The 11,632-nt window shown below is 43.9% G+C and overlaps 1 protein-coding gene across 1 annotated transcript in view; it reads left to right on the top strand.

Moving 5' to 3' along the window:
- Nucleotides 1-56: 56 nt before the first annotated feature.
- The window catches only part of DDX20 (DEAD (Asp-Glu-Ala-Asp) box polypeptide 20), a 16,467-nt gene continuing 4,891 nt past the window's right edge, over nt 57-11,632 (top strand). Inside the window, exons 1-9 of the mRNA XM_014534600.1 lie at nt 57-257; nt 7,220-7,388; nt 8,282-8,396; nt 8,516-8,658; nt 8,805-8,943; nt 9,039-9,097; nt 10,321-10,403; nt 10,622-10,727; nt 10,844-10,945. Of these exons, the coding sequence (XP_014390086.1) occupies nt 69-257; nt 7,220-7,388; nt 8,282-8,396; nt 8,516-8,658; nt 8,805-8,943; nt 9,039-9,097; nt 10,321-10,403; nt 10,622-10,727; nt 10,844-10,945 (1,105 nt within the window). The 5' untranslated portion in view covers nt 57-68. The remainder of the gene's footprint in view (nt 258-7,219; nt 7,389-8,281; nt 8,397-8,515; nt 8,659-8,804; nt 8,944-9,038; nt 9,098-10,320; nt 10,404-10,621; nt 10,728-10,843; nt 10,946-11,632) is intronic.

Genomic DNA, 11,632 nt, shown 5'->3' with positions numbered 1-11,632 from the left:
ACGAGGCGCGCTGCCGGGCACGGCCTGCCGTGTCGAGAGCTAACTGGACGCGGAGGCGCGCGCTGGGGATGTCTGCAGTCCCTGCTAGCTCCGGGGTTCCTGTTTGGTCCCCAAGCACCCCCAGTCGGTATCGTCTAGTGATCATTTTGTTTTTCTTTGCAGACTTGATTGTTCAAGCGAAGTCCGGCACCGGGAAAACCTGCGTCTTCTCCACCATTGCGCTGGACTCGCTTGTCCTGGAGAACCTGAGCACCCAGGTGAGTTCCCGCGGAGGAGGGTGCGCTCCGCGGGCTTTACCGCGGGGCGGGTGCAACACCAGTAGCTCCTCAGAAATAGATGCGAACTCGGTGACGGACTGAGTGAAGCCACGTGGAAAGTATGAAAGTGAGACAGTAGGGCTGTCAGCAGAAGAAACATACCGACCTGTAGAGAATGTTCGTGGGTTTAGTTGAGCCAAATGCCAGGAAGCAAGACATCAAGGGATTGAGGTAATGCCGCAGAGAATGGCAGGTTTGCACCTTATTTTACGCATTACAATCAGAAGAGAAGCTGAAGGTGGGTGACATGAAATTCACCGGTGCTAGATTAGGGAGGCGGGAGAAAGCAAAGCAGGGAAACCCTTGGGATTGGTTGAAAAGTCCAATGATAGACATGTTTTGCACAGGTGGGTACAGGATAATTCACAGTCACTAATAGCAATAACAACGCGGATTTATGCTCTCCCCCCTGGTGCATTGGTTGTGCCCCGAGGGGTCTGGAAAAAGGAGTTACCTTGACTTTCCAAAGGAATCTTCCATAATAATAAAAGTGTAATATGCTAATTAGACGACGCCCTTCTGGATGAAGAGGCAGAGGCCCCCCCCCCCCCCCCCAAGGCTGCGGTGGGGGCCGAGCCCCTTGCACGCATTACGCATTCCGTGCCTCTGGTGTTATAGATGCAAAGACAATAGACAGGCTTAGTCAAGGTAAGGATTGACTTTTATCAGGGAAGACGCTAGCCTAGGACATGACTACCTGCCATAAACTGCCTTTAGTTAAAAGTTTTAATTTCAGACCATCCTGTGTGGTTACTTTAGGTCTCGGAGTTTGCAAGGCTACCATGCTGGCCTTCCCTGAGCTGGTCAGGTTAGCTTGTGACTCCTCTTGGTCCACAGGTCATTGAGTGGTGGTGGTGTGGCTGGTGACCAAGGATGCATTATTAGTGTTAGAAGCTAGGAATTTTCTATTGTTACTGCATCTTAAATAGAATGTCATGTATGTCAGTTATGTCATTACTTGAGAATACAGATTGATATTATTTTTTGCTTGCTGATGAGATTGGGGTGAGATTTAGCATTCGGCCTGATTCATGGCCGTGTGGTGCTCTGGCTTTTGCTGATAACTGCAGGTGGCTTGTCCAGCTCGGTGAATGTATCATTGGCCTCCCATCTTCTAGGGCAGGGGTGGGGAACCTTTTTTTCTGCCAAGGGCCATTTGAATATTTATAACATCATTCTGGGGCCATACAAACTTATCAACTTAAAAATTAGCCTGCTGCCGAACCGGTTTGGCTCAGTGGATAGAGCGTCGGCCTGCGGACTGAAGGGTCCCGGGTTCGATTCCGGTCAAGGGCATGTACCTTGGTTGCGGGCACATCCCCAGTAGGGGCTGTGCAGGAGGCAGCTGATCGATCTCTCTCATCGATGTTTCTCTCTATCCCTCTCCCTTCTCTGTAAAAAATCAATAAAATATATTAAACAAACAAACAAACAAACAAAAACTGTGACCTCCTGGTTCCTAGGGCTAAGAGGGGTGTTCTTGATACACCTATATCAGCAAAGAGGAAAACCTGCCCTAGCTAGTTTGGTTCAATGGATAGAGCATCAGCCCGAAGACTGAAGGGTCCCAGATTCGATTCCCGTCAAGGGCACATGCCCGGGTTGCAGGCTCGGTCCCCCAATGGGGGGCGTGCAGGAGGCAGGCAGTCAATGATTCTCTCTCATTGATGTTTCTGTCTCACTCTCCCTCTCTGAAATCAATAAAAATCTATTTAAAAAAAATTAGCCTGCTATTTTTAGTTAAACATTTAATTAACTCACCCCTAATGCCTTGGCCCCAGGACCCGGCATTCCCCACCCCTGACAATCTGTTGGAATAGGTCTAAGGTGAACAGGAGATTTGGGTTTGGGGGTCATTTCTTAAAAGATTTGTTAAGCCCATATTATTAATAGTTTGCCAGGCATTGGGGATACAAAGATGAAGCCGATAAGATCCTTATAGTTTTGCTTTGTGATTTAGTAGTTACGACAAGCTATTTCACATTCTCAGTCATGTATCTAACGATGGTTTTTCACCCAGAAACCTACATTCTTGGTCTGTAAAGCTTTTGGAGTCCTACCTTATACTTACCAAATCCTGGGAGAGGCTGCACAGAGGAAATCCTTCTACTCCCCAAGGACCTGGGTTATTCTACTTGTGAACTGCAACATATTTGAGATTTAGGCTTTTGATAATTTGTCAGCAAGGCAAATGCCAAAACCCTGAATAAGTTCCATAAATAAAACCTGTATTTTTAAAAATTTAAGATCTTTGTGTTAAGAAGTAATACATACTCATTTTTGAAAATGGGGAAAATTCAGAAAAATGAATAAGTACCAGAAAAGAAGTATAATCTCACCTACCTAGAGAGAAACTGCTATGAACAGTTTTGGCATATTTTCTCCTAGTTTTTATTTATTTATTTGGCATATTTTCTCCTAGTATTTATTTATTTATTTATAGATCTTTATTGTTGAAAGTATTACATGTGTCCCCCTTTCCCCCCCATTGACCCCTTCCAGCCCTTCCGTGTCTTTTCTTTACTGTTGAAAGTATTACATATATCTCTTTTTGTTCCCCATTGACCCCTTTTAGCCTGTCCCTGCCCCCACCCCAGGTCTTCACCACACTATTGTCTGTGTCCATGGGTTATGCATGTGTGCATATAAGTTCTTTGGTTGATCACTTCTACTCACCCACCCTCTCCCATCTTCCCTCTGAGATTCTGCATTATGTTCTATGCTTCTGTGTCTCTGAATCTATTTTGTTCATTAGATTCCACATATGAGTGAGATCATGTGATACTTGACTGGCTTATTTTGCTTAGCATAATACTCTCCAGGTCCCTCCATGCTGTCTCAAAGGGTAAGAGACCCTCCTTTTTCAGTGCTGCATAATATTCCATGGTATAAATATACCACAGCCTTTTTATCCACTTGTCTACTGATGGGCACTTGGGCTGTTTCCAGATCTTTTTTTAATTTAAAATATATATTTATTGATTTCAGAAAGGAAGGGAGTGGGAGAGAGAGATAGAAACATCAACGATGATAGAGAATCATTGATTGGCTGGCTGCCTCTTGCACGCCCCACACTGGAGATGAGTCCACAACCTTGGGCATGTGCTCTTACTGGGAATTGAACCGTGACCTCCTGGTTCACAGATTGACGCTCAACTACTGAGTCATGCCGGCTGGGCTCCAGATCTTTGCTATTGTAAATTGTGCTGCTGTGAACATTGGGGTGCATACATTCTTTCTGATTGGTGTCTTAGGTTTCTTAGGATATATTCCTGGAAGTGGGATTGCTGGGTCAAATGTCAGTTCCATACTTAATTTTTTGAGGAAACTCCATACTGTTTTCCACAATGCACCAGTCTGCATTCCACCAGCAGTGTACACTAGGGTTCCCTTTTCTCCACAACCTTGCCAGTACTTGTCAGTTGTTGATTTGTTGATGGTAGTCATTCTGGCGGGTGTGAGGTGATACTTCATTGTCTTTTTAATTTGCATTTCTCTGATGATCAGTGACTTTGGGTATTTTTTTCATATGTCTCTTGGCCATCTGTATGTCCACTTTGAAGAAGTGTCTATTTAGGTCCTTTGCCCATTTTTAAATTGGGTTGTTTGTCTTCTTTTTGTTAAGTTGTATGAGTTCCTTATATATTTTGGATAGTAACCCTTTATCAGATGCCAAATATGTTCTCTCACACAGTGGGCTCCCTTTTCGTCTTGTTGATGGTTTCTTTTGCTGTGCAGAAGCTTTGTATTTTGATGTAGGCTCATTTGTTTATTTTCTTCTTAGTTTCTTTTGCCCTAGGACCGTGGTCGGCAAATTGCGGCTCGTGAGCCACATGCGGCTCTTTGGCCCCTTGAGTGTGGCTCTTCCTAAGCCTTAGGAGTACCCTAATTAAGTTAATAACAATGTACCTACCTATATAGTTTAAGTTTAAAAAATTTGGCTCTCAAAAGAAATTTCAATCGTTGTACTGTTGATATTTGGCTCTGTTGACTAATGAGTTTGCAGACCACTGCAGGAGATACTAGTATATCCGTAAACATATTGCTATGAGAGATATCTGAGATTTTTCTGCCTGTGCAAAAATACCTTCTAGGACTTTTATGGTTTCACGACTTACATTTAAGTTTTTTATCCATTTTGAGTTTATTCTTGTGTATGGTGAAAGTTGGTGGTCTAGTTTCATTTTTTTGCATGTATCTGTCCAGTTTTCCCAACATTTTGTCTTGCTCCTATTCTTAACGGAAACGCTTTTAGTTTTTGCCCATTGAGTATTATGTTGGCTGTAGGTTTGTCATATATGACCTTTATTATGTTGAGGTATGATCCCTTTATTCCTACTTTACTGAGAGTTTTTATCAAAAAAGGGTGCTGGGTTTTATCAAATGCTTTTTCTGCATCTATTGATATGATCATGTGGTTTTTATCTTTCAGTTTGTTTATGTGATGTGTCATGTTTATTGATTTGCGAATATTTTATCAGCCTTGCATCCCTGGGGTAAATCCCACTTGGTCATGGTGTATGATCTTTTTAACATATTGCTGGATTTGATTTGCTAATATTTTGTTGAGGATTTTAGCATCTATGTTCATCAGGGATATGGCCTGTAATTTTCTTTGTTTGTAGTGTCTTTATCTGGTTTTGGAATTAGGATAATGTTGGCTTCATAAAAAGAGGTTGGAAGTGTTCCTTCCTCTTGAATTTTTTGGAATAGTTTGAGGAGGATTGGTGTTAGTTCGTCTTTGAATGTTTGGTAAAATTCTCCTGTAAATCATCTGGTCCAGGACTTTTGCTTGCTGGAAGTTTTTAAATTACTGCTTCAGTTTCATCAGTTGTTATTGGCCTACTCAGGTTTTCTGATTCTTCCCGATTGAGTTTTGGAAGATTGTATGGTGTTTTGTTTTGTTTTGTTTTGTTTTTTTGTCCTCACCCAAAGATATTTTTCCATTGATTTGTAGAGAGAGTGGAAGGGAGTTTGAGAAACAGAGAGAAACATTGATGTGAGAGAGACACATTGATTGGTTGCCTCTCATATGCCCCTGTCGGTACTGGGGATCAAGCCTGAAACCAAGGTATGTGCTCTTGACCGGAATCGAACCTAGGACCCTTCAGTCCTCAGGCCAACACTCTATCCACTGAGCCAAACTGGCTAGGGCTCCTTTCCTTCTTTTGTTGCTTCTTTCTCTTTTCCCTGTTTGATTTTTCTTCACAACACTTTTTACTTCCTGCTATTATTTATGACTAGAGGCCCGGTGCACGAAATTCATGCACTCAGGAAGGGGGCGTCCCCTCAGCCTGGCCTGCGCCCTCTTGGAGTCCGGGAGCCCTTGGGGGATGTCCGACTGATGGCTTAGGCCCGCTCCCCATGGAGTGGGCGGAGGCATCAGCCCAGGTTCTGGTTGAGAAGTGCTCCCCCTGTGGGAGTGCACTGACCACCAGGGGGCAGCTCCTGCACTGAGCATCTGCCCCCTGGTGGTCAGTGCATGTCATAGCGATTGGTTGTTCTGCCATTCGGTCGATTTGCATATTACCCTTTTATTATATAGGATGTTTGTTTATTGTATATCTTATCATTTGTTTATTATATATCTTCTTACCAGTGTGTGGGCTCAGTGGTTGAGTGTCAACCTATGAACCAGGTCTCGGTTTGATTCCTGGTTAGGGCACATGCCTGGAGTGCAGGAGGCAGCCGATCAATGACTCTCTCTCATCATTGATGTTTCTAAGTCACTCTCTCTCTCCCTTCCTCTCTGAAATCAATAAAAATAAATTTTTTTCTAAAATAAAATTAAAAAAAAAAAGAATGAAAGTGCCATTAGAGCAAGGATTTTGTACCGTTAAATGTTGATTTCATACCAATTTGTATGTTGCTTAGAACATAGTAGGTTCTTATTTAATACTAGAGGCCCGGTGCATGAAATTTGTGCATGGGTGTGGTCCCTTGGCCTGGCTGGCGATGGAAGCACAAGCGTCTGGCGTGGAAGGGCAGGTCCCAGCTGACCTCTGGGGCCTGGGCAGCACCTGGGTCCCGGGCCCTCATGCGCCCCCCCCCTCCGCCTGAGTCACGGTGCCCGAGTCCCCACATAGAGATGCGGTGAGCATGGCCGGATGCCGCGGGCCGGGGTGCACATGGGCCTCTGGGCCGCACAGAAGCCGGGTGGGCAGTGCGCTCTCTCCTGGCTGGCCTCGCAGACTGGCTCCTGTACGAACCCACGGGGAGCCCTGTAATCCCGGTGGCTGTGGCCCGACTCACCTGGAAGAGGCCGCGCGGGTGCAGGGTGGGCTCCTTGCGGGCATCTGGCACCTGAGTGTGGGGTCCCCGGCGCGCGAACCCTGGCGTCCTGGGGGAGGGGAGCAGGGGGAGTGAGAGTGAGCTTGGCAGGCACCCCACATTCTCACCGCACCTCCGCCCCCATCACCCCTGCCCCCAGGTAGCCGACGAGAGGTTGCAGCCCCCCTCTGGGGCACCGTGGGTGGTTGGTCGCCACCACCCACCCCCAGTTCCTTGTCCCAGCCTGGGGCCTGGCCCCGATTGGGCGATCAGGGCCTGCCAGTCGTTGGTCGCCATCTGCGGGACAATCGGTCAGGGTGATCAGGCGGCTGCGAGCAGGGCCTGGTGCCGCCTACTCACCTGCTCCACCATCCGGCCCGGTCCGCTCTTGTTGCGGCTGGCAGCGCCTCCACTACCACTCGCTGCCAGTGCGCGCCGCCCCCTGGTGGTCAGCGCATGTCATAGCAAGCAGTCAAACTCCTGGTTGAACAATTGCATATTAGGCCTTTATTATATAGGATTTGCTGAATGAATAAACTGATCATTCAAAGGAAAATAGCTCATTGTATAATACGCCAATCACATGTACTTATTTGATTGACTCATTAAAGGTGTATTTTACATTTTCTTAGATTTTGATCTTGGCACCTACAAGAGAAATTGCTGTACAGATACATTCCGTTATCACGGCCATTGGAATAAAAATGGAAGGCTTGGAGTGTCATGTCTTTATTGGAGGGACTCCTTTACCTCAAGACAAAACCAGACTTAAAAAATGTCATATTGCTGTTGGATCTCCTGGTAAGGTATCAATGCTTGTCCGTAACAGGAGCTTTTAGGAACTAAACATTTCTTTAAAAAAATAAGGTTTTTTTTTATTTTTAGAGAGAGTGGAAGGGAGAGGGATAGAGAGATAGAAACATTGATGAGAGAGAAGCATCATCGATGGGCTGCCTCCTGCACACCCGCTACTGGGGATGTGTCCTGATCGAACCAGTGACTTCTTGGTTCATGGGTCAGTGCTCAACCACCGAGCCACACTGCCTGGGCTGAACACTTTTAATATAACAATAATATTGTGCCCTCGCTGGTTTGGCTCAGTAGATAGAACATCGGCCTGTGGACTGAGGTGTCCCAAGTTCGATTCTGGTCAGGGGTACATGCTCAGGTTGCGGGCTCGATTCCCAGTGAGGGGCGTGCAGCAGGAGCTGATCAGTGATTCCCTCTCATCATTGATATTTCTATCTCATCCTCTCCCTTCCTCTCTGAAATCAGTAAAAATATATTTAAAAACACAATAATATTAAGGCTATTTAAGAGAATGTATGGGGCAGGCTTCTGAGAAAGAGGCGTGAGATGACTTTCAGGAAGCCTTTCTAAGCCACACATTGGGTTATTTGCTTTAATCATTCAGTCCTGAATCACTCAGGATTAGAGTCTGTCATTCAGCCCCTTAGCCATTCAAGTTTTTGATAGGAATAGTGTATTTTCCATACTTATTGCTAATGACATGTGAGGGGGGACAAATGGAATTGGGCAAAATCAGAACTCAGAATTTCTGATTTGTGGTTTAGTGCATAAATGAAGATTGCATCAGGATAGTCAGCAATACAACCTCTAAGTAGAGTGGTATTGGCTGAGACTTGCACAAATTTTTTTCACCATAAATATTTCTTATTTTTTTTTAAATTTAGGCAGAATTAAACAACTGATAGAACTCGACTACTTGAACCCAGGCAGTGTACGTCTCTTTATTCTGGATGAAGCGGATAAGCTTTTAGAGGAAGGCAGCTTCCAGGAGCAAATAAAGTAAGAAATACAACTAACTTGGCTATTAAAATGGTGCCCCCAAGTGTCTGTCTTTAGCTTTTCCAGGTGGCGATTACTGCCTGAATCGTTTCCATGGCGTGTGTTCTTCTGTTTTGCAGTTGGATTTATTCTTCCTTGCCGGCCAGTAAACAGATGGTGGCAGTGTCAGCGACTTACCCAGAATGTTTGGCTAACGCTTTGGCCAAGTACATGAGAGACCCCACTTTTGTAAGACTCAGTTCCAGCGACCCAAGTCTCCTCGGTGAGCATAGATACTGGATACTCACATCCCTGGTGTGTGATGCTCTGGAATTTTTCTTCGTGCCTAGTTGCCTGTTGCTTTTATATGTGCTCTTACGGGGTTGCAGCTAACGGTGTTTTAACAGACGGCTCTTGGCTTCTTCATAGGTTTGAAGCAGTATTACAAAGTTGTCAATTTGTACCCTTTGGCCCATAAGATTTTTGAAGAAAAGGCTCAGCATTTACAGGAACTGTTCAGCAGAATTCCGTTTAATCAAGCCTTAGTCTTTTCTAATTTACACAGCAGGTAATTACGTGAAAGGCCATCTGGGGGAACTTGTGAGATAAAAGAATAGGTGTGGGCAGCGTCTGTAAAATTATCACCCTCTGTCATTTTCATAGAGCACAGCATTTGGCTGATATCCTTACTTCTAAAGGCTTTCCCGCGGAGTGCATTTCAGGTGAGTTCATCTCATTTTAATCCTTGTTTAGTACCTGAAGTGAAGCCTCTCTCAGGTCACGAGGCAGAAATACCACTTCAAGAGTTGTCTTGTGAGTGTGAGGTTGCGCTCAGTCTTCAGAGTGAAGGAAATTCCAGGTTCATTTTTCATTGGGATTTTTAAAATATATATTTTTTATTGATTTCAGAGAGGAAGGGAGAGATAGAAACATATCAGTATATTCTTTTAAGGAGTAATTTGGTATATAATAAAAAAATTAGAAAACTGGACTTATATTCACACAAACTTTATTTTTGTCATCTTAAGAGGAAAATATTTTGCTTCTTGACAATCATTGTTAAAATGTTAAAGAATCGCTAACTGAACTGTTTTATGGTCTTGTGGTAGGCAAAAGTGATTCATTTTGACACAAACCTAAGTTATTACTTCTGGCCTAGTAGGAATAAAAGCTTTCAAGGAATGTTTGATCAGTGAGATCCATTTTAGAGGAAGGGAGAGGGGGAGAGAGAGAGAAAAATCAGTGATGAGAGAGAATCATGGATCGGCTGTCTCCTGCATGCTCCCTACTGGGGATCGAGCCTGCAACCTGGGCATGTGCCGTTGGCTGGAATCGAACCTGGGACCCTTTAGTCCACAGGCCAACGCCCGATTCACTAAGCCAAACCGGCCAGGGCTAGAGTTTTAATTTTTATTGATTTTAGAGAGGGGGAGAGAGAAACATCAATGATGAGCGCGAATCCTCGATCAGCCGCCTCTTGCAGGACCAACACTGGGGATCGAGCGTGACCTCCAGGTTCATAGGTTGATGTTTTGATTGAGTATCTCAGCTTAGTCTTTAACCTATTAGCTTGTTTAGCCCTGGTATATCATGAGATACTGGGGACACTGTTTTCTGATGGACTAATATTTTAACTATAGATCACACTTCAACACCAAATTTATAAATAGCTGATTAAAGCAATTTTATTTTCCTAAGAATTGTTATACTTTACATGTGACTTTTCAGATATAATATTGTATCTGCAGGCATAACTTAATCACCATTTAAAATTGATTTTTTAAATTTCAGGTGTATTGCTTAACCATATTTTAAAAGATTCTGACTGTAGGTCTTAGCCTAGATTTGCATATAAGGACAGCATTAACTTTTTAAATTGTTAAGACTGGGAGTTATGATTCCTGCTTTTTTTGGATTTGATAATTGTGTGTTTGGTTCTTTTTAGGCAACATGAATCAGAATCAGCGTCTCGATGCTATGGCTAAACTGAAGCAGTTTCATTGCAGAGTCCTCATCTCCACAGATCTGGTAAATACCCTCTTCAGTTTGGGTGAATAATAATAATGTCTTATATTTTCATCTTTGCTCTTGAAATTAGTCACAGAAATGAATTTCCTTTTCCTTTGCTCCTTCCTCCTAAATATCTTCTTGTCTTAATTTGGCTCCTGGTTAGACTAGAATAAGGTGGTGTGCATTGGTGCCATGCTACAGGTAATGCAGGCAGTTGCTCTCTTTCTCGATTCAAGACTTCCCGTGGGATTGATGCCGAGAAGGTGAATCTGGTTGTAAATCTGGACGTGCCACTGGACTGGGAGACATACATGCATCGGATTGGCAGGGCTGGCCGTTTTGGTAAATAGACAAGTTGGTGTGCTTTGTTTAAGGGGAGGAATCTGGAATGTGACAGTGGACTTGGAGTGCCATTTAGGTGAAAATGACTTACTACTTAACATTCCCTCTGTCTTTAGGTACTTTGGGATTGGCAGTGACCTACTGTTGCCGGGGAGAAGAAGAAAATACGATGATGAAAATTGCCCAGAAATGTAATATCAACCTTCTGCCTTTACCAGGTATATTTTGTTTGTTTCATTTTGCTATCAAAATAATAGTGATAATGATGAGAGGCCTAATAAAAATAACCGCTAACACAGAACACTTACATCATCTTAGGCATTGCTCCAAGTACTTGACATGTGCTAACTCGTTTAATTCTCACCACCGTCCTAGGAGGTGTGTGCCGTTACTGTGTGTATTTTGTAGATGAGGATACTAAGGCATAGAGAGGTTAGGTAATTTGCCTAAGGTCTTTCAGCTAATGAATAGCAGGGAGAAGATCGCAAGCTAATTATTGGCACATGAAAAATGTCTTACTACATATTAGCTCCGTTTTTTAGTTTGCAGCCTTGTAATTTGATTTTTATCTACACTAATAAAAGAGAAACATGGTAATTGGCGTACGACCACTACCCTTCCCATTGGCTAATCAGCATATCCTTATGCAAATTAACTGTCAGCCAAGATGGTGGCCGGCAGCCAGGCAGCTGGAAGCGAACATGAGGCTTCCTTGCTTCAGTGACTGCAGACTCCAACGTTCCCCGCCTCACTTGCCGGCCTCTGAGTTGCAAATCTAATCAACTATGTACTATGTTGTAAATAAGAAGCTAAACAAAACCCTAGAAACCAGCTTTCAACCTGCCGGGATCTCAGAGCTGAAGTTATACATTGTTTCGATTATAGAATGGCAAACAAACCAGATA

Source organism: Myotis brandtii, unplaced genomic scaffold (genome assembly GCF_000412655.1).
Source record: "Myotis brandtii unplaced genomic scaffold, ASM41265v1 scaffold131, whole genome shotgun sequence".
In the NCBI taxonomy this organism is placed as follows: domain Eukaryota; kingdom Metazoa; phylum Chordata; class Mammalia; order Chiroptera; family Vespertilionidae; genus Myotis; species Myotis brandtii.
The sequence above is the reverse complement of the archived record's forward strand: the minus strand, read 5'-3'. Positions and strand labels throughout refer to the sequence as shown.